Source organism: Thermothielavioides terrestris, chromosome 3 (assembly GCF_000226115.1).
Source record: "Thermothielavioides terrestris NRRL 8126 chromosome 3, complete sequence".
NCBI lineage: Eukaryota > Fungi > Ascomycota > Sordariomycetes > Sordariales > Chaetomiaceae > Thermothielavioides > Thermothielavioides terrestris.
In genome coordinates this window covers 4,119,759-4,141,615 of record NC_016459.1, presented here as the reverse complement: position 1 = coordinate 4,141,615, position 21,857 = coordinate 4,119,759, and the positions used below count along the sequence as shown (strand labels likewise).

General features: G+C 58.7%; 7 protein-coding genes and 2 non-coding genes across 9 annotated transcripts; 4 read left to right on the top strand and 5 right to left on the bottom strand.

The window, feature by feature from the left end:
- Positions 1 to 82: 82 nt before the first annotated feature.
- Positions 83 to 9,387, top strand: THITE_2096274 (uncharacterized protein; the record flags this gene model as incomplete). The annotated part of the gene is made up of 4 exons (XM_003654683.1): positions 83 to 254; positions 8,171 to 8,301; positions 8,386 to 8,754; positions 8,839 to 9,387. The coding sequence occupies 4 exons, from the start codon at positions 83 to 85 to the stop codon at positions 9,067 to 9,069; spliced, it is 903 nt and encodes a 300-aa protein (XP_003654731.1). The 3' UTR covers positions 9,070 to 9,387.
- THITE_t93 lies at positions 6,970 to 7,041 on the bottom strand. The gene has a single exon. It is a non-coding gene; the product is annotated as a tRNA-Trp (tRNA).
- Positions 9,388 to 9,795: 408 nt separating the features above from the next.
- On the top strand, positions 9,796 to 10,987 carry THITE_2117895 (carbohydrate esterase family 4 protein). Its single transcript, XM_003654682.1, has 3 exons — positions 9,796 to 10,288; positions 10,354 to 10,721; positions 10,788 to 10,987. Exons 1-3 carry the CDS (start codon positions 10,005 to 10,007, stop codon positions 10,862 to 10,864), a joined length of 729 nt encoding a protein of 242 aa, XP_003654730.1. The 5' UTR covers positions 9,796 to 10,004; the 3' UTR covers positions 10,865 to 10,987.
- A 122-nt stretch (positions 10,988 to 11,109) lies between these two features.
- THITE_2089905 (glycosyltransferase family 1 protein) lies at positions 11,110 to 12,588 on the bottom strand (the record flags this gene model as incomplete). Its single annotated transcript, XM_003654681.1, has 1 exon — positions 11,110 to 12,588. The coding sequence occupies one exon, from the start codon at positions 12,586 to 12,588 to the stop codon at positions 11,110 to 11,112; it is 1,479 nt and encodes a 492-aa protein (XP_003654729.1).
- Positions 12,589 to 13,034: 446 nt separating this feature from the next.
- THITE_2117894 (uncharacterized protein) lies at positions 13,035 to 13,571 on the top strand. The gene has a single exon (XM_003654680.1). The coding sequence runs from the start codon at positions 13,280 to 13,282 to the stop codon at positions 13,484 to 13,486; it is 207 nt and encodes a 68-aa protein (XP_003654728.1). The 5' UTR covers positions 13,035 to 13,279; the 3' UTR covers positions 13,487 to 13,571.
- THITE_2117893 (uncharacterized protein) lies at positions 13,572 to 15,210 on the bottom strand. The gene has a single exon (XM_003654679.1). The coding sequence runs from the start codon at positions 15,100 to 15,102 to the stop codon at positions 13,657 to 13,659; it is 1,446 nt and encodes a 481-aa protein (XP_003654727.1). The 5' UTR covers positions 15,103 to 15,210; the 3' UTR covers positions 13,572 to 13,656.
- Positions 15,211 to 16,218: 1,008 nt separating this feature from the next.
- THITE_2117891 (uncharacterized protein) lies at positions 16,219 to 18,401 on the top strand. The gene is made up of 2 exons (XM_003654678.1): positions 16,219 to 17,356; positions 17,452 to 18,401. Exons 1-2 carry the CDS (start codon positions 16,420 to 16,422, stop codon positions 18,387 to 18,389), a joined length of 1,875 nt encoding a protein of 624 aa, XP_003654726.1. The 5' UTR covers positions 16,219 to 16,419; the 3' UTR covers positions 18,390 to 18,401.
- Positions 18,402 to 18,635: 234 nt separating this feature from the next.
- THITE_t92 lies at positions 18,636 to 18,723 on the bottom strand. Its single transcript has one exon. It is a non-coding gene; the product is annotated as a tRNA-Tyr (tRNA).
- A 479-nt stretch (positions 18,724 to 19,202) lies between these two features.
- Positions 19,203 to 19,754, bottom strand: THITE_2130140 (uncharacterized protein; the record flags this gene model as incomplete). Its single annotated transcript, XM_003654677.1, has 1 exon — positions 19,203 to 19,754. The coding sequence occupies one exon, from the start codon at positions 19,752 to 19,754 to the stop codon at positions 19,203 to 19,205; it is 552 nt and encodes a 183-aa protein (XP_003654725.1).
- Positions 19,755 to 21,857: the final 2,103 nt, after the last annotated feature.

Genomic DNA, 21,857 nt, shown 5'->3' with positions numbered 1-21,857 from the left:
CAGATCGGCCGTCCGTGAACAGCAGAGCTGAAATTGAACGACGAGGCATTGACGGCGGCAACATTGGCTTGGAGGAGAAAGCATGGGGTTGAATGGCGCTGCTGTGCCCGCCCGGCCGACCCCGCGATCCATTCTAACCACTATCAGCAACAGCAAACTCCCGTTTTTGAACAGCCTCCAGTTCCAGAACGACGGGCCTCACCCTGCCATCATCCCTTTCACCATTTCGCCCCGGCCCCAGACCGAATCGCGGGGTGCGGGACAGATCAGGCGCAACCATCTCGACGCGCCGCACTTCTAACTCATGCCGACTGTGTGCTCTTGGCCTTGACTTACCGCATCACCATCTATTCCGACATCGAAGTCCTTTCCCCGCCAAATGCCGGTTCTTCAGAGCCATCCCTCAGAACGCAACGCCGTCTCTGTGCTTCGGCAAGCCCCGGGCCAGGGGCATTCGAACTTGCTTACAAAACATGCACTAAGCGTCGACCTCAAAGCTTGGGGGATCAGCCACCGGGCGCTATCATTTCCCGGCCTTCGCCGAGAGCGACAGAGCGGAATTCCGCCAGTAGCTGAGAGGCCTCTCGCAACTCTTTCGGCAATCCAAGGCTTCGTATACACTGTAGTTAGGTACCTTACTTCGGTAACTCACTAGAGCCGAGCTCAGTCGGATGATGTTCAGGGGAGTGTCTCGCGGTCGGTGTCCGCCAGGGCGGATCCATGGATTCATGTCGCCGCCGCCTCACCTCTGGTCGACGCGACGGGAGTTCACATTTGACGCTGCAGCAATGCCCCGCAAATCGCTGCGAATGGCAAAGTTCCCAAGACGCGTTGACGTTCCTGCGTTGGACCATCTAACGTTACCTATTCCGTAATTAGTGATCTCTCCGATGTGCACTCAAGCCAGTGAGTGAGGCTTTGTTCTGGAATCCTCCCTTTGAGATTACATGGCATGATAATATCGAGAGGGGAAGCCGTGAAGCAAGAGTCTTGGAGTTAACTGCCCCGGCAGCACGGATTCGGCTGTTGGCTGCAGGCGCCAACCGAGACGGTGACCAATTGTAGCCTCCGGGCCCTCCCCCGCAGACAATTCCCCAGACGCCGCCAGTCCGGGTGTGGGTGGGTGGTGCAGGGAAGCGTGCAGAACCGAAAAAGGAGGCTCTGGCCTGCTGCATTCGAAAAGCCGAGCATCCATCCGTGCTTGTTGGATTCTGCTCCTTCCTCCTTCGCCAAGCAACCTACATGGGTCCTCTACCTAACGAAGCCTGGAGACGTCGGGGAGTCGCGTGGGCCGTCCTCACCCATCGCAAAGGATATCCTCACACAGAACCAGTACCAAGTTGAAGGGCAGCCGTCATGCGTCGTTCCGCCTTCCGGCAATCAGGAGCTCGGCAATCGGTGAGACAAAGCTGCGTGCATAAGTCAATCTCCGGACCGGGACGGATCTGAAGCGCCCAACCACAGCGCTCGACTCCAGATCCACACGAAGATTGACGATCATCACATGCACGGAATTGTCCCTGCAACATCCAGCATGTTGGGGCTACACAGGATGTCTTCCCGCTTTTGACACACACTAATCACTAACTAGTGTAGTCCAAGTACCGAGTGTCCAGCGCGGCGTTCGACGGTCAGTCTGCGGCTGATGTTGATGGCGCAGACGCCGCTCTGCCTTTTGGTTCGCCGGAGCCAGCTCCGGTCGACCCCTCACCACGCCGCCCCCAGAAGCCAGGGACCTGGACAACGTCACAGTCGCCTAGCCAGCATGCTGCGTAGTGTACACTACTACCTACACTCGTGTACTGTACACTACACTAGAGAACAGTACGGATACTGTAGGCGTATAGTATACGCACCGCGGCCCTGGGCCGGAGCCGGCTCCGGTCAAACTCCTTATTACGCCGCGCCGAATAACCAGGGACCTGGTCAACTTCGCACGATCTTTCAGGAACTTCACAATCGACTGGCTGGCCGGCAGGCTGCGTACTGAGTAGTGTGTCTCACAGTATGTATTACGGATATTGTGCGGAGTTGGCGTATGTGCACCGCGGTCCTGGGCCGGAGCTGGCTCCGGTCCAACCCCTCACCACGCCGCCCCCAGACATGGTCAACTTCGCACGATCTTTCAGGAACTTCATCAGCGGGCAGCCAGCATGCTGCCTACAGAGTCGCCCTGGAGGTGTATACCGCAGTCGTGGGCGGCTTTCCGCTGAAAAGATAGGATCGCAAGAGGATCTTGAACTACGAGTCGCGGGTAGTGTAGTTTGCTAGTTCGCCTACTTCCAAGCTTCACCAATCCGGGTACCGTTCACGGATACCACGGCCTTGCTCTACACTACTTACCGAGTCGTGTTGACTGCCGCGGTCCTCTTCCGCCATTGACCCGCCAGCGTAGCGGGACTTTGTTTCCACTCCTGGTCCTGGACACTCTTGCCTTTTCGGCACTCACGCGCATGACAAGCCCGAAGCCAGTCCGAGGGATGCGGCCAGTCTTACCAGATGAAGAAACCCGAGCCTCTGAGACATGGCCGTCCTTGACACTAGTAAGTATCAATATTGCAAAGTTCCATGGATCTCCATGCTCGCCGCTTCGTGTATTGTGTGTGGGCCATCTGGAGGCCTTCTGCTATCCAATTGTCTGGTAGAACCCGGCCAAACGCGCACGTGAGGATCTGCCAGGTCAGGTACCTACAAAGTATTCGCGCGAATTCCCGCTCAGCGCTCAGTGGACACTCCACTACACTAGCGTACACTACACTAATCTGGTCATGGACGAGCAATATTCTGTGTAATAAGGCCGAGCAGGGAACATTCGCGCGAGTCATGATGTGACAGGGTACACTAGTGTCCACAACTCTGTTGCCTGTTGCCTCGTTGGGAAGCTTTCCTGCAGCCATGTGCGACTTCGCCCAGCCAGCGGTCGTTGTCGTGGCGGGCTTCTCACGGAGCCCGGTTCGCAAAAACTTGCATTTGCTCATCGAGGTTCTGTTGCCAAGCTTGATTGGATCTCCGGGGTGCGTTAGTGTACATACACTAACGTTAGTGTATGCCAAAGTAGCTGGCGATCCAAGCACATCGCCAATTTCAGCGACGCCGAGCATGTGGCGAACAGGGAACAACGGCCGCCCCCGGCAGAACCCAGCTCCCGCCGTCTCTGCCCGCACCGTCAGGTCCACATCAAACACCGCGCGGCATCCATAGCGTGAGGGCGGAGACCATTAGCATCCACTTTTAGCCTCGAACAGCTCGGCATATCATGTCCTAGTGCACTAGGTACACAGCAGTGTACACTAGCGGAGTGTACAGCCATCAGGGGACGAGCAAAAAGAAGCCTGTACCTGACGCGGTCAGAAACTCCCCGTCTCCCGGCGTAGTGTAGTGTATACTAGGTATACACTACGTCCACTGAATCGTCCCTGGGATGGTCCATGTTCCGGGGCTTGCCGAGACGGGCCGGGACGGCCGAGACTTTTCGGCCCTGGGCCTCGCGCCGGCCTTCAGGCTAGGGGTATTTCCGAGACGCCAATTCCCGCCCTGGTGATTCTGTTGTGTACATACTACACCCACTGCCACCGCACCGCACTTCACAGCTCTCTTGCGCCGGCAGTCACAGGTCACAGCCACCCTTGATGCATCACGGTCCCAGCGCAGAGGGGGGATCTACATACTACGGAATACACTAAGGTCAGTTAGGGCAGTTCCGCGAGCCAGCTCATACAATGCCCCCCTTGTTTGGCTGGAGGTTATAGAGGTCCCGCCAAGACTAATTTCGGCCAATTGTCGGCAATGTTTTTACAGCGTCAATACCCCGCCAAGACCGCCAAGGGGTTTGCACTATCGCCACGGGTTAGCCACGGGTTAGTTCGCCGGGGGTGCGGGGGGCGGCGCTAGCCCCCCGCTGGTTAGGATTCGGGTTAAGGTTAGGGTGAGGGTCAAGGTTAGGGTACGGATTAACTTCGTTTTCTTTTTTTTCGATTTGGTTGAGGTTTAGTAAAGTTGTTGCTGCGAGTCTTCGTGATTGTACATTGTCGATGTTGCTCTAAGTCGTCGCGGCCCCGCTCACCCCGTGGCGATTGTAAATACTTGTAAGCGGCAACCTCCGAAATTAGTCTTGGCGGGACCTCTATAACCACGACCCTTGTTTGTTCGTTAGCGTGGTACTTAGGGTGGATCACGACAAGCATTCTAATTCCCTCGAGCTATCATGTACCTTCCTAGCCGTCTTGGCATAGAATAGACGAGCCGCAATAGAAAGTCAGTGGGCACTGCGGCCTCTGCCCGCAATGCAGCTTCCTTCGGTGCCTGGCCAGTTAGCTAGATAGGAGAACTGCGTTCAATCTACTGCTTCACTATACGCGAACGTGCCTCATTTGAACTTGGAGTCTGGAGAGTGATGAGGCCAGAGAACGGAACAGGCGGGTCAAAAGGCCGGCTTTGGTTGGCTGTAGCCCCCTGTCAAAAAGTGGGGAGAAGAACCAAACTAACAAACAAACAAGCATTGTATTGTATGCACACTACAAAGTAAGTTAGCGTACACTAGCTACGGTCTCGCCAAACCGCCGCGTCGGGCCCGAAACAGCCACGTCCCGGAGCAGCACGTTTTTGGTCTTTTGTGGGCCGCCCCCTTGCTGAGGAAGCCCAAGCGGTCGGTTCCCTCGGGCCAACGCCGCGGGCGCGCCCGCCGCTTCGGCGTCGCTGAGCGGGGTCGGGGAGCGGAGGAATGTGATGCTACTGGATGGCTGGCGGGCTGGGTTGCACAAGCTGGCTCGATAGCTGGGGCCTCCGACCTGTGAGGGCTCGCGATTTGCGCACGAGGGCGCCCGGAGTTGCCGACTGTGGTAAGGTTCGGTGAATGTGTATCAGGAGCTATCGGGAATTGCACAGATAAAGTGCTGATAAACGTTGCTTAACTAGCGTTTACTAACTTGTTACGGAGTAACTAAATGGTTGGTTTGCCTATTGAGGCTGGCCCGGTTGGCCGGAATGGGGCAGGACTCGGGGAGGCCGCTGGATTCGGCGCCAGGAGCGTCGAAGTTGATGCTTTGGGGGTCCTCATTTCTGGGAGTGTCTTCCGTCAATTGGGATCCAATACGGAATACATGCTTGCTTGCGTGAAAGCGGTGAGCTCTTCGTCGGCGCCCATTTGCTCGGCGGAGGATCGAATCCTGGTTGCTTGTTTTATGGCTGGCTGGGGCTCGAGACGGGCTCTCGATGCTCGACGATCTTCGATAAGGAATGTCACCACAGTCTCGCTGGACGAGAGGACTCCAGGGGTGGGACGGACCTGGACTGGCCCAATCGTGACTTATCAAGGATTTGGTGATCACAATAAAGTTGTTGCTCGAGGCTTCACGCCCGGCGCAGGCCCTGCCGCAGACCTTCACCATGTCTATGCATGCTGAGTAGGATCGATCTACGGGAGAGAGAGAAGGCACCCTGTACTGCCTGTACATACAACAGTTCTCGCCCATTGGGTTTCGTCGGCGGCGTCATAGCTGGCCTGTTACGCCACTAGCCCCCTGATACGGAAGAATGCGAAGATGCGGAAGAATAAGAGTGCTTGTTGGAGTGAGGGTGGACGCGCCTAGGGCTAAATGCGGGAAGCCAGATGACGTGAGAACGTGGAGAGTGAGAGCACGCTTTACTATCAATGCTCTTCGTACGTTCAAACAGCTAACCGTGAGCGGACGGAAGCAGAACAGCGGAGCATGAGGTGAAGTCCCATCGCATCAGCCGTGGCCAAAATCCCTGAGCGTGTCAACCTTTTCCTCGGAAGAAAGCCTTCATACTCTGGAGGCTACTCTCTATAGACAAGTAAGAAACCAGTTTACCCAGAAGTCCAGTGGGAATGTAGTCGAGGGCTTCCCAACTCTGGGATATGGGGATCGGTGCTTGCAGCGGGATGCGAACAAGGGGCCATATCATTCTGTTCAGCCTCCCCCTCGGTCATCGTCGCTGTATCCAGAAGCCAAAATACTCACACGTCCTCATTCTAGGGCGGAAACTCTCCCAGGGTTGCACGTACTGCTACAGTACGAACAAAGCTAGATGGAAAGTGATCCACCGAAATGCATCGCACAAATGCTTGTAGCCGTGCTTAGGTAGGACGTTGTAGTTTCCGGCTTGTGCTTTACCTAGCAAATCAACTTGAAGTCGGGTATTTGTTGGCGTGTGGCAGACAACTCGGCCCTACGGTTTCTGCATAGACATGCATGGCTTCAAGCTTTCTTTACGGATGTCGTCAAAGGGGTACGGAGCAGTAGCTGGACGGCAAGCCGCCTGGGAGCTGCTCCCCAGCCTAGGCCTCCGTCGTTTTCTCTGTCATTGAGCCTCCTTTGGCCATCCCGGTAAGCAGAGCAGCCACAACAAACAGTCAACTCGGCCTCAGTTGAGTAGAGAAGAGTAAAGGGGAAGGCTGATAACCGGCGAGGGCTGGGCGGTGTCCGGCTCAGTCTACCCTTGAAGTCGGTTCTGCTTCAAGCACGCATTTGATCCTCACGAAGATCGATACAGCACACCAGTCTACTGGGGGCGCTGCTTCGATTGCTGCTGTTCTTTCCTAGGACTCTGCATCTGAACACGCCACTCGGAATTCGCGATGGAGACGGTCAGAACAGCATTCTTAGCAGGAGATGTACAGTGCTAACTGGTGCCATCGTTTGCGTAGACTTCAAGGGCTGTACAGCAACACGCTGGTCGTTGCTTGTAGTTCACGCATTAGCGATGTGCCCTTGTGAAACGGTGTCCTAGTAACGTGGCCGCTGACTTGCTTGATGTCCCGGGCCGGGTGTGTAGAGGATGAGGAAACCAGCATTGTTCCCTCGGGGTATCTGGGAAATGTAATGCCACGAACAACTCTCATAAACAGCGGCAAGAGGACACAAAGCTTCATTGACAAACGCAGGAGAGGCGGAGTCTGGGTGGTGGTGCAAAAATTCCCGTCAACAATTCGGCAAAAATTAACTCGCCTGACCCCGACCCGATTTGAACGGATAACCTTTCGATCTGGAGTCGAACGCGCTACCGTTGCGCCACGAGGCCGCTCGCTGTCTTGGGGTGAAACTGCTGAAACTTTTCAGCATATGAGTTCACAAAGATCGATTCGCATGGCGAACCCTCTGCCGACTGACGGCCGGACGAGGGGTCGGGAATCACATGGTGGACACAAAAACATGGGTAACCACCGTCCCGGTTGAAGTATGTTCCTTCCCGGCCGCTGGTGGCGCAGCCCGAGTTCCGCGATATGGCCGCAGCTCGTGCGGCGGGCGGCTTTGCCACCGTGCCCTGCTCAGGGGCAGCAGGATTGGCGAATCGACATGACTTAACCACCTTCGGATAATTACCTAAGCATCGTAACGGTAGACGTTAAAGAGGTCCCGCCAAGACTAATTTCGGCCAATTGTCGGCTATGTTTTTACAACGTTTTTACGCAACCCCGATCGCCAAGGCGTTTGCTCTATCGCTAAGGGTTAGTTCGCCGAGGGTATAGGGGGCGGCGCCAGCCCCCCGCTGGTTAGGGTTTAGGTTAAGGTTAGGATACGGGTTATAGTTAGGGTGCGGGTTATCCTCGTTTTCTTTTTTTTCGATTTGGTTGAGTTTTCGTAGAGTTGTTGCGACGAGTCTTTGCGATTGTTGTTGTTGTTGTTGCTCGAAGTCGTCGTGGCCTGCTCACCCCTTGGCGATTTGTAATTCCTTGTACGCGGTAAAATCCGAAATTAGTCTTGGCGGGACCTCTTTAACGACGACCATCGTAACGCTAGTCCTGTATTCTGTACATTACTGTGGAGGCGCCGTCGTGGGAGCTGGTGTGACGCAATCCCACTGCAAAACATACCTGCAGGATTCCAGATTTGACCTTCACGAAGAAGCTGTTTTCGGGCGTTCTTCTCCTGCACCGCCTTCCTCTCGTTCGATTCGAGCCTCCAACCTGAAGATGGCACTCTCTTGACTCATGAAGCGCATCGTTCTTTTTGGCGTCGCTGTTGTGGTAATTTGACGCTTTCCCATTTTACGTTCAGTGGCTCCCTGGGTTCGTCCAACCAAAGCGCCGCGTCGCACGTCTACTTCAACAATCCCGCGCCGGCAAACCCTTTTGGCGACCTTGTACATGCATGAGCCCATCAAGCTCCCCGACACAGCCCAGAGCTACGCCGGCCAGCGGGGCAACCAGTTGACAATGGCGGCCACCAGCATTGGCAGAAGCCCTTGGGGCGCGACATCTTGATCGTCGACATCGACATGAGGAGCCCGAACGGGGAGAATGAGGTGTTCAACAACGCCACCAAGATGGCCCGGGAGGCGGTAAAAGGGAGGGATTCCGGCTTGTTGACCATTCCCATGTGAACCATTCCAGTTATTCTGAGCCGCCGGGGCTTGCTGCGCCAGTACAAGTTCGTCGTCTTCATCAACGCCGACGCCATGATCGAACCCCTCGAAGTGCCCATGGGGTTTCTGTTTAACCGGTGGAATATCTCGCCGGACACGTCGATCGCGATGCCCGTCGACACCAAGCCGGTCGTTGACGGCAAGGACCACAGCAGCGCCGACAGCAAGGGAAAGGAGGTGCTCAACACCGGCGATATCGTCCTCCAAAACCTCCCCTACACCTTCGAGATGCTGGACGCCTGGATCGACTGTACATCCGAGAAGAGGAACCCCGGGTGCGGAGAGTGGAGGCAGAATTGGAGCCACGAGCAGCGCGCCTATTCGGAGTACATCCGCATCGATATCAAGCCAACCGGCAACAACGCTGTTGTAGGTGCTTAGCTTCGACCCGTGCAGTTTTCTTCCAATAGCTTGCACGCCACTCACCGCTAACCTAAGTCGCTCCTGCCACAGGAAATCCCGTGCAACGAGGCGAATGGGTGCCCCGGGGAGATCGATTTTAGCGAGACAATCATCGACGATTGCCGGGGCGAATTCACCCGGCACTACCCCGGCTGCGGCTCGCACAAGGACATCCTCAAGACGAACACGGCCGACGCCATCGTGCAGAGCCTGGGCGAGCTGCTGCAGAAGAAGTTCGAGCTCAACCAGGAGAGGATTCTGGTAGAGGAGGTGCGGCAATAGAGGCTGTCGGACCCGCTGGGAATGAGGTCGATAATGAACTGTGGGCGCTGGACCGTTATTACGCGGATAATGATGCCGCAGGTCAGGGAGTTCCGGGTAAGAAAATGGGTGGTTTGTTACAGAAAGGGAGACCCACGGCATGAGCGCGGTGGATATATTACTACACGACGTCTCCGTCACGCCGCAGCCGCCTGCCATTGCTGGGAGTCCCACCATATGCCTAAGCTCACGCAGTATCTATCTCGTTTTGTGTATTTACACTTTGAGGAGGCGTCCGCTTCGCCGAGCAACAGGTATCCCGCTGTCGCAGATAGCCCCTACTCTCTTCCCTCCGTTCCTTAATCATTGTCCCCCTTCCTCACAGGATAGTCCACTCGGTGCCCTTAACTTCATATTTTTTTTCCGAATCCCTTCGCCCGGCCACCGTGCCCAGCTGGCTTGTCCCGTTGACGCATGCATTGCACTAATCTTGGTGCCAGTCTCCGCGACCACGCTTGGGCGCTGCCCAGACGGCTAAATGCGGCACCGGTTGCTTGGTTAATTGCATGATTCCAGTGTAGAACACGTCAGCGTCTTCCTCAAGGGCAACCCTGGGTCCCACATTCATGCAACCTCGACCCCGGAGACCCTACACTGCTGCGTATGTACTCCGTAGATTCATGTGCAAATATCAACGGTGTCCGTCGGGGAACAACGGGCGGCGCCGCGGCCGGGGCCTGGTGTTCCGCTCCTTTTGCCCCGGACCGATGCCACATTGCCCCACAGAAGCCCCGGGGAACGAGACGAAAGGAGTTTTGAGTTCCGGGCTCGACGGGACTGCCGATGTCCTCGGCTGCCTGGATATATAGATGGCCATTGTGGAGCACTCTGCTGGATGACATGTGCGCTCATCCAAGCCTCAGCTCCAGCCGAGAACCAGAGACACCGGCGACACGATGCTCGCGGAAACTGTCCTTGCCGGCCTGTTGCTGGCTTCTGGCGCGGCGGCCGCCGCGACACCCGGAGTGGTCATCCAGAAGTGCAGCAACCCGGGGATGCTGGCGCTCGCGTACGACGACGGCCCGTACCAGTACACGTCGCAGCTGGTGGACATCCTCGACCAGGCCGGCGCCAAGGGCACCTTCTTCTGGACCGGCACGCTCTACGGGTGCATCTACAACCAAGCCGCGGCCGTCAAGAAGGCGTATGCCTCGGGCCACCAGATCGCGTCGCACACATGGTGAGGCATTCCAATCTCAGGGGACCCCCTTAGCAAAGCACGCCCCGCTCACCCCGCAAGCGCAGGACGCACCCCTACCTGGGCCAGCTGAGCGAGTCGCAGATCCGCACCGAGATGACCAAGGTCGAGGACGCGCTCGTCAACCTGATCGGCAAGAAGCCGGCGTACATGCGGCCGCCGTACCTCGACACGAGCGGCGCGGTGCTGCCGACGCTGAAGGCGATGGGCTACAAGGTCATCACCGACGACATCGACACGGGCGACTGGAACCATAACACGCCGGCCCAGAGCGAGGCCCTGTTCACCCAGGCGGGGCCCGGCGGCAACGGCCACATCCCGCTCATGCACGAGGTCTACAACACGACCGTCCACGAGCTCACGCCCTGGCTGATCAACTGGGCCAAGCAGAACAACCTAAAGCTGGTCACTGTTGGTAAGTTGATACTGACTGACGACCACTGATATCGAGGGAGAGAGAAGGTGCTGACAACGCCGTTAGCCGAGTGCCTCGGCGACGCTGGTGGCATGTACCAACCGGGAAACTTCACGCCCAATGGCCAGACCACTTGCTCGTGAAGCACGGGTGCATCACAGTTCATGTGGCTCGGCGAAACCACTTCTGCTTGCCAGGGACGCGTATAGAGCGTTCTGGCTTCGCTGTACATATGTCTCCTGCACATTGCATATCTGTACATTCATCGACCTGGAATATATTCTGCGGTGACATGGCTGCGGTCCGCGAGATTTCCTGAATACTCGTATCACATCCCACGTCTTCTGCTTTGTTCACCCGTCCATTCCGGGGACTTCGACAAACCACCCTACCCCTGAGTGAGCGCACGCAGCTCCCTCTCGACCACCTCCAGGGGATTCCCCTTGGCCACCTCGACTGCCAGTTCCCTGGCCCGGGCCCGGTACTTGTCGTTTCGCAGGATCTCATCAACAGCAGCGGCCACAGCGGAAATGGACGGTCGTCCGGTGCGGAGGTTGATGCCGACCCCGGTCCACTCCACGCGCGCAGAGACCTCGGCCTTGTCCTCGGTGATGCCTGCCGCCACAACGGGCACGCCGTTGACGACACAGTGCATAAACCCGCCGTAGCCAGCATTGAAGACCATGACATCGGCGTATGTAAGCACCGAGTCGTACGGGATGAAGTCGGCGATGCGGACGTTTCCGACATCGACGCTCTCCTCGGGCGACGGCAGAATCCCCGGCGGGACCTCAGCGCCCTGCCTCCCCAGCAGCGCGATGAGCAGCACGTCCTTCCTGCCAGCCAGCGCCCTGATCGTCGGCGCCAGCAGCATGCTGTAGTCCCTCACCAGCGTGCCCTGCGAGACGACCACGACGCTGCGCCTGGCCGGATCGTCCGCGGCCAGCCGCGCATTGCCCACCACGTCCCGCTCCCACCAGGCCGGAAACACGAACCCCGGCGGCACCGTCTTGCTGGGCGGCAGGCAGCCCGCAAACTTGACGTGCTCCGGCAGGTCCGCGCGCGGGTACTCCAGCAGCGGATGGCACAGCTGCAGTGTGGTGTCGTGCGCCGTCACGCTCAGGTTGACCATCCACTCGTCCGGCACCTCGGTCCCGCCGCACGCCTTCATCTTCTCCCTGAACGCATCGTACGCCTCCTTCGCGACGTACTTGTACAGCCATTCCCTCAGCAGCGCGTCCCGCTCCCTGACCGCCGCCGCCGCCAGCGGCCCCCCACCACCCCCGTCACCCACGGGCGTCAGCCCGAGCGGAAACGGCGGCATCCCTACCCCATCCAGCATCAGCGGCGTCACGTTCACGCCCAGACTCCTGGGCATGCTTTCCCCTTCCGCCCACCCCTCCGGCCTGTCCTTCTTCCCCCACTTCCACGGCAAATACCCAAACCACATAGTCTCGCAGACAACCAGCACCTCCCTGCCAGCAGGCCGCGCCTGCCGGCGCACAGCCTCCAGCGCGGCCTGCGTGCTGCGCACCTGGCCCTCGATCTGGCCGACGAAGAAGGTGGCGAAGTCGTGCGCCATGCGCGGCCAGCCCTCGGGGATGCGCGCGCGCGCGGCCGCCCAGCGCGGCAGCAGCGGGCCGTGCTCGGGCGTCAGCGACCCGTCGACGGGGAAGAAGGTCGCGCCGGCCGCCTCGATCAGCGCCCGGTGGTGCGCGCCCCCCACGAAGGTCACGGCGTACCCCCGCGCGACGAGGTGGCGTGCGATGGCGCAGAGCGGGAGGACGTGGCCTGGTGCTGTGGACGAGGTGCAGAGGATGAGGATCAAGGGGAGGGGGGCGGAGGGGGTGCCGGTGGGGGTGGACATGGCGGGGTGCGTTGGTGCTGACGGGGTAAGTAGGTAGGTGGATTGGATCTGGTCAGGGGGAGTGTTGGTTGTGGGTTGATGGGTGCTTGGGTGGGTTGGTTGATGAGTGGATTGGGTTCCCAGTCCGGAGGCAGGGAGTGGCTTGCAAATATGTCTTCGCCGGATGGTATAATGAAGCCTTCCGGCGGACGTCCCCAGGTGTCCGGCGGCGGCGGACAGGTGGCGACCCCGATGCAATGTCATATTACCGGCACAGCTCGAAGATGCTACCGTGCCTATCCGGTAATGATGAGGTCTGCTTGTGCGACATTGGGAGACCAAAGCAGGCTGTCCGGGGGCCAATTTGCGGGGAAGACAAAGACTCGGCCCCTTTGATGAACCGGGCTTGTTTGCAGGATAGTACCAACGACCCGGCTCCTGCGATCATTGATTAGCCGGGCACATAATCGGCATACAGCAGATGTGGTTTCTGCATCCAACCAGCGCCCGGAGCCGACAACTCGGGACCGACCCGGTCCCGGAAACCGAGCAACGACAGGTCATGCTTATTTGAAAGAGGCTGCCGCGGCTCCTGGCTGGTCCGAGTGCCGAGAGACCTCTCTTATGCAGGTCGGTTGATGAGGTTGGTGGTGGACATATCAAAAGGTCGATGTCCTTCAACGGCTGTAAAAGAAAGGACACCAGAAATCAGATGGCCAGAATTAACCCGCCGTCGCCTAACGAGCACCCTGCTGACCCTTTCCTGCATCCCCGCACCGGCTTCCTTCGCACGATTGGTCTATTTCGTGGCTTCGACGAAGTGCACATCTCTCTGTGGATGAAGACACGGGGCGAATGCTCCGAATCGTATCTCGCAGCCAAGGGAATGCGGAACAGGGAGCGCCCCAAGGCGCAGTGATGCTGTTATCACCGCCGTGGTACTTGCACAAGCCGACTTCGTCCGTCGCCTGCCGCGAGACGTGACAGGCCAGAACTGCGGAATAAAGTGGGTTTGCAACCCCAAAAACCCAGCCCAGCTTCTGCTGTCTGCATCCCAAGCATACGCGCTGGCCCGGCCCACTGACCTCCCTATCTCTCACCCTCCCCCATCAATGCCTCCAGCGCGGCATGCAACACGCTCTTACACCGCTGCCGGTACTCGACCGCCAGGCGCTGATTCCGATTCCCCGGCGGCGGCAGCGCTTCCCCATCCCCATCCCCATCCCCATCCCCATACTCACCGCCATCCCCGCCCTCCTCCACCGCCTTCAGCCGGTGATAGTCAAACCACAGCTTGCCCGCCAGCATCTCCTTCACGCGCGCAACCAGTCCCTCTTCTGCCGCCTCCCGCTCCAGCGCCAGATTCTCCCCCGACGCAGCGGCCAGCGCGGCGGCGAGGTCGTCGACCAGCGCGGGCTCGCAGTGCGCGAAGGGCGGCAGCGCGGAGATCGCGGTGGTGGCTTTGGCTGGCGCCCGGGCGGCGGCGCTGTGCGAGGCGAGGCGCGGGTGGACGGCCAGCGAGCTGGGGTCCGTGACGGGGCGGAGGGAGATGAGGAAGTCGCCGGGCGTGGAGGGGTCGCCGTCCTCCTCCGGCTGGTCGCGCTTGCGCAGGTGGACGTAGTCGTTGTGCAGGGCCGGGGTGGGCGGGAGGATGAAGCCGTAGGCGAGGAGCAGCTCGCTGTTGGTCTTGAGGCCGTAGTTGTTGTAGACCTGCTCGCCGGGCTGGTAGGCGTCGTGGCAGACGAGCTGGCAGCTGGCCGGGTCCGAGGCGACGTCCCAGGCGTAGCGGGCGGTCATGGAGTGGTTGGCGATGTCGAACAGGGGCTGCAAGATGGAGAAGTCGTCGAGCTGGCAGCCCGGCGGCAGGAGCTCGGCCATCTGCTGCTTGGCCGGCTCGGAGAGGACCAGGGACGGGCGGAAGCTGCGGCTGGTGAAGATGCAGAAGGCCCACTTGTACAGCATCTGCGTGTAGTCCTGCCAGGCCGGGAAGCCGGCCGCCTTGAGGGCCTTCCGCGCCTGCTTGAACTCCGACTTGACGTTGGCCTGGATCTCGGCGATGGCGACGTGGGCGTTGGTGCCAGCCAGGTAGGCAATGTCCTCTTCCGGCCAGAATGCCGGCAAGGCCCAGGCGCTGACATGCTCGGGCTGCGGCAGGGTCGCGATGTAGGGCGCCCAGAACGAGTCCCTGCCCTTGAGGTACTCTTTGATCAGGAAGAAACGGCCGATGACGTGAGGCGGTAGCGACTCCATGAATTGGGCAGGAAAGGCCGGTGTTCCCGGGGTACGTCCCGAAGGGCTGGAGGCGAGACGGACGGGGCCGTCGACCAGGGCATTGAGATACGACAGCGTGGTAGACAGGGGGCACGCAACAGCCCGGAAGCCCGGCTCGAGGCCATTTTCGAGCGACGGCCGGACGCGGAGTGAAAATTTAGTTACGTCGTCATGGTAGACCTCCAAAGCCGGATGCAGCTGTGCTCCGTGTTGCTCCGACCACGCGAGCAGCGCCGCGAAGCGGCTGCTCTCGGAAGGCTTCATGGCGGCCGGTGCCGTCCGGAGGTCGAGGCCCGGGGTCGGAGCAGAAAATGTCACTGCAACCATTCAGTGCAACTGGAGGGGCGATGTACTGTACTGTAATCCGTACAATACCGTACCTAGTACTCCGTAACACTGCAAAGACCCTCTAAAAGCCCCACTCGGCGCGTTTGGAATACTGCCCTGGGTTGCCGGCGCCGTCAGATTTGTGGGATGCAGCACCGACAGCGACCCCTCGGCCGCACCCATGCGAGTGTTCGAAAAACACCACAGCTAACCACGCAGGGGCAGGAAGACTCGGTCATTCGAAAGCGAATTTCTGCTCCTTCGCCTTGCCTCTCTGGCGTGGCGATGGATAGCCATGGCCGGCATGACCACCACCGGTGTCCGTTGGTTAAACCCGGTGCCGCTGGGTGGCCCACCTCCTTCAGCTCGAAGGCGACAATGCTGCAGTTGTATGGAGTGTGCCGCCTACTCGCCTTGGTGTTGTGGTTCCTGTTTCCGCATTGGCGGGTTGCCCAAAACGCTCAGCGTAATGAGCCATCGGCGAGTGAGACTCGGAGGTGGTATCAGCACACTCAGAGGGGGCGAAAAGGCGTGCGTGCATGTCGAGAATTCTTCGCGGAGAGCGGCCGCGGCGCTCCTCCGATTCATCCGGAAATAAAAAGGAGATAACTGAGTTCGTGTTGACCGCAAATTCCACACAGAGCAAGCCATTAAGGTTCACGGCTTCAAGAGACCTTCGTGGCAATTGTTGGACGCTTTCACAACGAAACCACTTGGTCTCGACGCGGGATCAGCATCGTGTATTCCGTAATCCGCACACCGTCACTTGCTGCCAAGACAGCGGACAAGCGCCGAGGACCGGCGGGGAGGAACCGGGCTTGGCGACACCGATCCGCTTCGGCTCGAGAGGCACGGTGCGGCCCCACACCGGCACACCGCTCGCGCTCGGCAGTCTCACCCCCGAGCCGCGATAAGGAACCAAGGGCACAGAGTTTTCGGAAGCCCACCTAATTGGCTGGCGCAGCGTCTCGGATGTCCACTTAATTGGCCGGCGAAAAATCTTGCCAAGCTTATGTTTTAGGATTTTGAGCGCATCAGCGGTGATTGCGGCGCCGGTGAAGCCGCTGTCAGGCGGTGCCAGTCCTCGCCTTCGTGTCTCCGATGTTCGCCGAGGAGCAATGACGTCGTAGCTTGCAGCGAAGATGGAACGCATTTTTCTCCACCCTGCAGCCCAATTCTTCATATATCTAGCCTGCCCCGCGACCCGTAGTGCAAGACGGTCCCAACGACTTCTCGCCATGAGCCACTCACGGAATGGCAGACTCACACCGGCCCTTGGACCCGCAGCGGGCCGAGGACGGTTCGTCCCATCGCGAACCGTCCGACCTCGCTTACGAAAAGGACATCCCCACTGATGTCGACGACGATGACGACGCCGACGACGCCTTCGACCCTGAAGGCGAGTACGATGGTCACCGGCCCACGCGCCTCGAGATGCGCAAGTCCCTCTCCCGCACCCGCGCTGCCGCCGATGAACCTCCCACCGCCGGCGCCGCGGCCGCAGACTCCTCCGTAACCCCCACAGCAGAAGACACCACCACCACCCCCTCCTCCGCCCCGACCAGCTCCGCCAACAACCTGGCGCGCACGCTCTCGCGGCGCTCGACGGCCGTGCTCTCGCGGCTGCGCTCGCGGCCGACGGGCGCCGGCGCGCCGCCGCACTTCACGCACCCGCTCTCGCACGTGCCCACGTCGGCCGACGTGCTCGTCGACTTCGACGGCGCCGCCGACCCCTACCGCCCGCTCAACTGGCCGCGCCGCAAGAAGGTCGCCACCACCCTGCTCTACGGCCTGGTCACCATGACCGCCACCTGGGCCTCGTCGTGCTACTCGGCCGGCACCGCGCAGATCGCGGCCGAGTTCGGCGTCGGCTCGCAGACCGCTGTGCTCGGTACGAGTCTGTTTCTCGTCGGGTTCGGCATCGGCCCGCTGCTGTGGGCGCCGCTCAGCGAGGTGTACGGGCGGCGGGTCGCTGTGTTCGCGCCCATGTTCGTGGCCGGGTGTTTTAGCTTTGGCAGCGCGACGGCTAAGGATTTTCAGACGCTCATGTTGACCAGGTTTTGGGGCGCGTTTTTTGCGAGCGCCCCGGTGACGAATACCGGCGGCGTGCTGGGGGATTTGTTTGGGCCGGCCCAGAGGGGCATTGCCATGGCGGGTTATGCGATGGCCGTGGTGGGCGGGCCGGTGATAGGTGGGTGCCCTGGTTTTCTTTTTTTCCTTTTTTTGTCTCTTCTTTTTTTTTGTCCCCTTTTTTCCCCTTCGCGGCACTGGCTGACTGTGCCCAAGGCCCGATTGTGTCTGCTGCGGTGGTGGTCCGGCCGGATCTGGGCTGGCGCTGGACCTTGTACCTCGCCGGCATCCTGCAGTTCTTCTTCCTCACGCTGGGGGTCATCTTCATCGACGAGTCGTACCCGCCGAAGCTGCTGGTCTACAAGGCCCGCCGGCTGCGCATCCAGAGCGGCAACTGGGCGCTGCACGCCAAGTTCGAGGAGTGGGACGTCAGCGTCGCCGAGCTCGCCCGGAAGTTCCTCGTGCGGCCCGTCCAGCTGCTGTGCACGCCCATCTGCTTTCTCGTGGCCACGTACGCCAGCTTCTGCTACGGCATCCTGTACATGCAGCTCGGCTCGATCCCCATCATCTTCAACGAGGTCCGCGGCTGGTCGCCGCTGGTGGCCACCCTGCCCTTCCTGTGCATCCTGATCGGCGCCATCCTCGGCTGCTCGGTGAACGTGTACAACCAGCTGCTCTACAACAAGGCGTACCACGCGGCCGGGAACAGGGCTGTTCCCGAGCGCCGCCTGCCGCCCATGATGCTCGGGTCGGTGCTGTTTGCGGGCGGCCAGTTCCTCACCGGCTGGACTGCCAGACCGGACATCCACTGGATCGCTCCGTGCATCGGCCTGGTGATGCTCGGCACGGGCTTCTTCACCATCTTCCAGGCCGCCCTGAACTACCTCGTGGACACCTTCACCAAGTATGCTGCCTCGGCCGTGGCCGCCAACACCTTCTTGAGGTCGTGCTTCGCATGCGCCTTCCCCCTGGTGGTTGGGCCGATGTTCCACAATCTCGGCGTTGGCCCGGGGTCGTCGATTCCCGCGGCCTTTGCCACGCTCTTGATTCCCGTTCCGTACGTCTTTTTCGTCTACGGGAAGCGGATCCGCGCCGGCTCCAAGTGGTCCCGGCCTTCGGTGTACGACGAGGCGAAGGAGAAGCGAGGTGTTTGAGAGACAGGAGATACCTTTGATAGATTAGCGTTCCATGCCTGGTATTTGGGGAATACGATTTGTAATGTCGGCGAGATTCCAGCGGGATGGCCAGGGCTGCAGCTGAGGTTGAGAACCCCGCCATTGCGGGTCATCCATTCCCAGGCAGACTTTGCGACGACCAAGCAGTGCTGAAACCTGCACCATTTTCAGGGCAAGGAAGGAAGTGGCAAAAACAATCAAGCAAAAAATAACTGAAAAAGAGAGTCCCCTCGACCGGAATCGAGCCGGTGACCTTTCGGTATCAATAAACGCATTTACAGCCGAACGTGATAGCCAACTACACCACAAGGGGATTCGCTTAGGTTGCGCAGCGGGGTCGACAGTGGAGATAATGAGAGCTGCCGTGACCTCACCGGCCTCGACCCACCCCCGGGGCGGAAGTCTCAGTACTGGACACTCATGCCATTGCTCTGGCCCAAAACGTGTGCGGTCAGCCCTTAAACGATGCTCATCCGTTGAACTAAGCATTTCAAGCAGTTCGAGATGATTAGGCATCAGCGCTGCATTACACTTATGGGCCAGCTTCACTTGAAGCCGTCGTGATAGAGCGACCGCTGTTCACAGCATACCTACATGGGGAGAGTATATGCATAGAAGAATATGGACGTAAAAGGACAATTTCTTCCTGATTGGATTGCTCAAAGAATGTACTTTAGATTGCTTGACTTACCTGAGGTGGTTTACCTTTTGATTTTTTTTTTTCTTTTTGGCCAAAAAAAAAAAAAAAAAAAAAAAAAAATCGCCTAAGCGAGGAGCTACCCACTACACAACTTAGTTCTTCTCGGCCGTCTCTGACTCGTCCTTAACCAACGCCTTCTGTTCGCGAATGCGCAACTCCTCTTCCGGGTTGAAGTCGCTCGTGATGTTGAGAATCTCACGGATCTGCTCGGTGGTCTTGCCGCGGATCATGTTGGCGACGAACTGGCAGCCCAGCTCATACAGCGGCTTGATATCGAGGTAGTTGGCGGCGATCAGGATCTCATAGAGAGCTTCCGAGTCGAGCGCGTCAAAGAACTTCTTATCCCAGTCTGAGAAGGTCAGAGGCTTCCAGTTGACCGCGCTGTCGTCCGGGCCGCGCACGGAGCCGTCGTCGGTGGTCTTGGGAAGGTCCTTCGAGTGGGTCATCCACTCGAAGACCTTGGCCAGGCCCTTGTCGCTGACGTCGACCGAGATGGGAATGATCGCTTCCAGGTCGCTGTCGTCGAAGTCTTGGAGCAGCATCTGGACAAGGCCGGAATGCTCAGCTGCCGCGCGTTCCACCTCAAACACCTTGCCTCCAGGCTTGAAGGTGTTTTGAAGTTTCAGGATCTGAATTGGGGCCATGGTGAGTGAATACTTCAGGTGTGGCTGGTGTGGCTAATTGGGTGTATCCGAGCTCGGGGGCTGGCTTGGTTGGGGAGCGGGAAAAGGACGAGAAGGTCACATCGTCGGTTTAATATACCGTCCTGATGATGTCTCGCTGTGCGCTTGTGCTGAGAACAATATGCTTTGTTTGCTTCAACAGCAGGGCTCTGCGAGGCGCCTGAACTACCACAGGAGGGGGTTGGCGGGCGCGAGAGAATGGAGGCTGTCCTGTGCTAATCGACTCCTTTGTGGCTTTTCAGCTTTTCCGGCGCGGGCCAGTCCTGGGGCAAAAAACGGGAGTTCTAGTAGCTGTGACGTTCTAGCCACAGCCTGGGGGTTTCTTTGTTTTTTTGTTTCTGAGGAAACGCAGTCCTTTGCATTGCTGTGAAATCCTTACCCTGCCTACACGGGTACTGAGGAAATCAGCTACCTTTGTATGTACTGTACTGTAGCCAAGATACGAAATAGACAAGTAGCAACCTGCTCATGTCGTCCAGAGCGGAAGGGTGTTCGACATGCTCTGATAGGTCTCCATTGGCGCAGGGATCAGAACGTTTTAAACCCTGCCAGCAGGGGTTTCCCGAGTCATTACACGATGAAGACCGGCTACATCGCTTGTCTGGGTCTGGGCCTCCGCCTTATCAGATGGATGAAGGGATCACAATGGCCTGGCAAGGCAAGGGGAGGTTGCGGTTCCCTTTCGGGCCGACCCCGTTAGAAAAACTAGGCAGATTCATTAGAAAAACGACCGCGAAGGGCGGCCCGTGCGCAGCGCCACCACGAGCTCCTATTGGGCCACAAATGTAGAAGCCCCTTATCGATAAGATAAAGATCATGTGTAAGCTTCTTATCGATAAGAAGAAGATCACGTAGCCTGCCATCAAACATTTTCGGTAGAACTCTGTCTTAAGGGTTAGCGCTTGACGTAGGAGGAGGTCAAGGCAAGTCGTTTTCTCGTTGCAACGCTGATTTTACTGCATTCTTAAGCTTTTTAGCCAATTCCGCTAAGCGATCTTAGCCAGATCATTCCAGCTTCTTCAACGACCCTACCAACATCGTCGATTTGCAGCGCTTCCTGTGGCGGCATGTCAGCTGGGGGTGTGGTGACGGTCGCGGCCAGATTTTGGGGGGGAGGCGCACGGGCCGCCCTCTCTGGATCGTTTTTCTAATGAATCTGCTTAGTTTTTCTAATGGGGTCGCTTTCGGGCCCAATAGCTAGCGCGGATCTCCGCTCCAATGGCGAGCTCGCCCCGTCTGCTCGGGCCTCGGATTCGGCCCCAACTTGGGCTGAAGCTGCCCGCTTCAGGGGCCAGTGCGGCTGGATCGCTTGGAAAATGAAGGCCAAGAAGCTGAACGGATGCCGCTACACAACGGATAACGTTAGCGCGATCCCCCAATGTGAACTATCTTTGCCAATAGTGTCAGCGAACCCTGACCTGTGACACCCACACCCAGCGCAGCTGGTGATCTCGGAGGTGGCGCTTGGATCTCACAATGGTACGCAAGGATTTGCGCAAGAAGAACGATGCCACCCACGTGTGGCTAAGATTTGGTCTGAACTTCGGCCGTCCGGTCTCGATCGAGCTCGAGCCTCGGAAGAAGCATAAAGACGCACAGAACAAGCACAGGATAACCCCGCTTTCGATGCTCTCTTCGTCCTGCGCTATTGGCCGCACGTTCACACACGTCCTCCTGGCCGTCTGCTACCCCTCTTCTAGTGTACATACAGCCTTTGCTTCTTATTTGCTTCTTTTGGGCGGGCAGACGGAGCGCACTGACACGGTACGGTAGTCGGGAATGTTTCGAAACAAAGATCTTCCGTGCTCGCGGGCATGGTGGTCTCCGGCACATCCAGTTGACGGTTCGGTCTGTCGGGCGGGGGGGAAGGGGGGAGAGGGAGTAGACAGGGAGAGACAGTGGCGGGAGTGACGGCGTCACTTCCAAGGAATTATGTCTGGGGGGAGCCTGCCATGAAATATCTCATCAGATCTCAGCTGTGAGAGGAGGGCCAGGCTTTTCCATTTCTGGCCACCAGGATCATTCAGCTCGCGGGTGGGCGGGTTGCCGTACTCGGCTCTCTCA

Bases quoted from the DNA above. Each gene is read 5' to 3' on its own strand.
- THITE_2117895 (XM_003654682.1), top strand. From the start codon at position 10,005: ATGCTCGCGGAAACTGTCCTTGCCGGCCTGTTGCTGGCTTCTGGCGCG. The intron at 10,289-10,353 runs GTGAGGCATTCC...CCGCAAGCGCAG, and splicing joins CAGATCGCGTCGCACACATG to GACGCACCCCTACCTGGGCC. The intron at 10,722-10,787 runs GTAAGTTGATAC...CAACGCCGTTAG, and splicing joins CCTAAAGCTGGTCACTGTTG to CCGAGTGCCTCGGCGACGCT.
- THITE_2117891 (XM_003654678.1), top strand. From the start codon at position 16,420: ATGGCAGACTCACACCGGCCCTTGGACCCGCAGCGGGCCGAGGACGGT. The intron at 17,357-17,451 runs GTGGGTGCCCTG...ACTGTGCCCAAG, and splicing joins GGTGGGCGGGCCGGTGATAG to GCCCGATTGTGTCTGCTGCG.
- THITE_2117893 (XM_003654679.1), bottom strand. From the start codon at position 15,102: ATGAAGCCTTCCGAGAGCAGCCGCTTCGCGGCGCTGCTCGCGTGGTCG.
- THITE_2117894 (XM_003654680.1), top strand. From the start codon at position 13,280: ATGGCCAGAATTAACCCGCCGTCGCCTAACGAGCACCCTGCTGACCCT.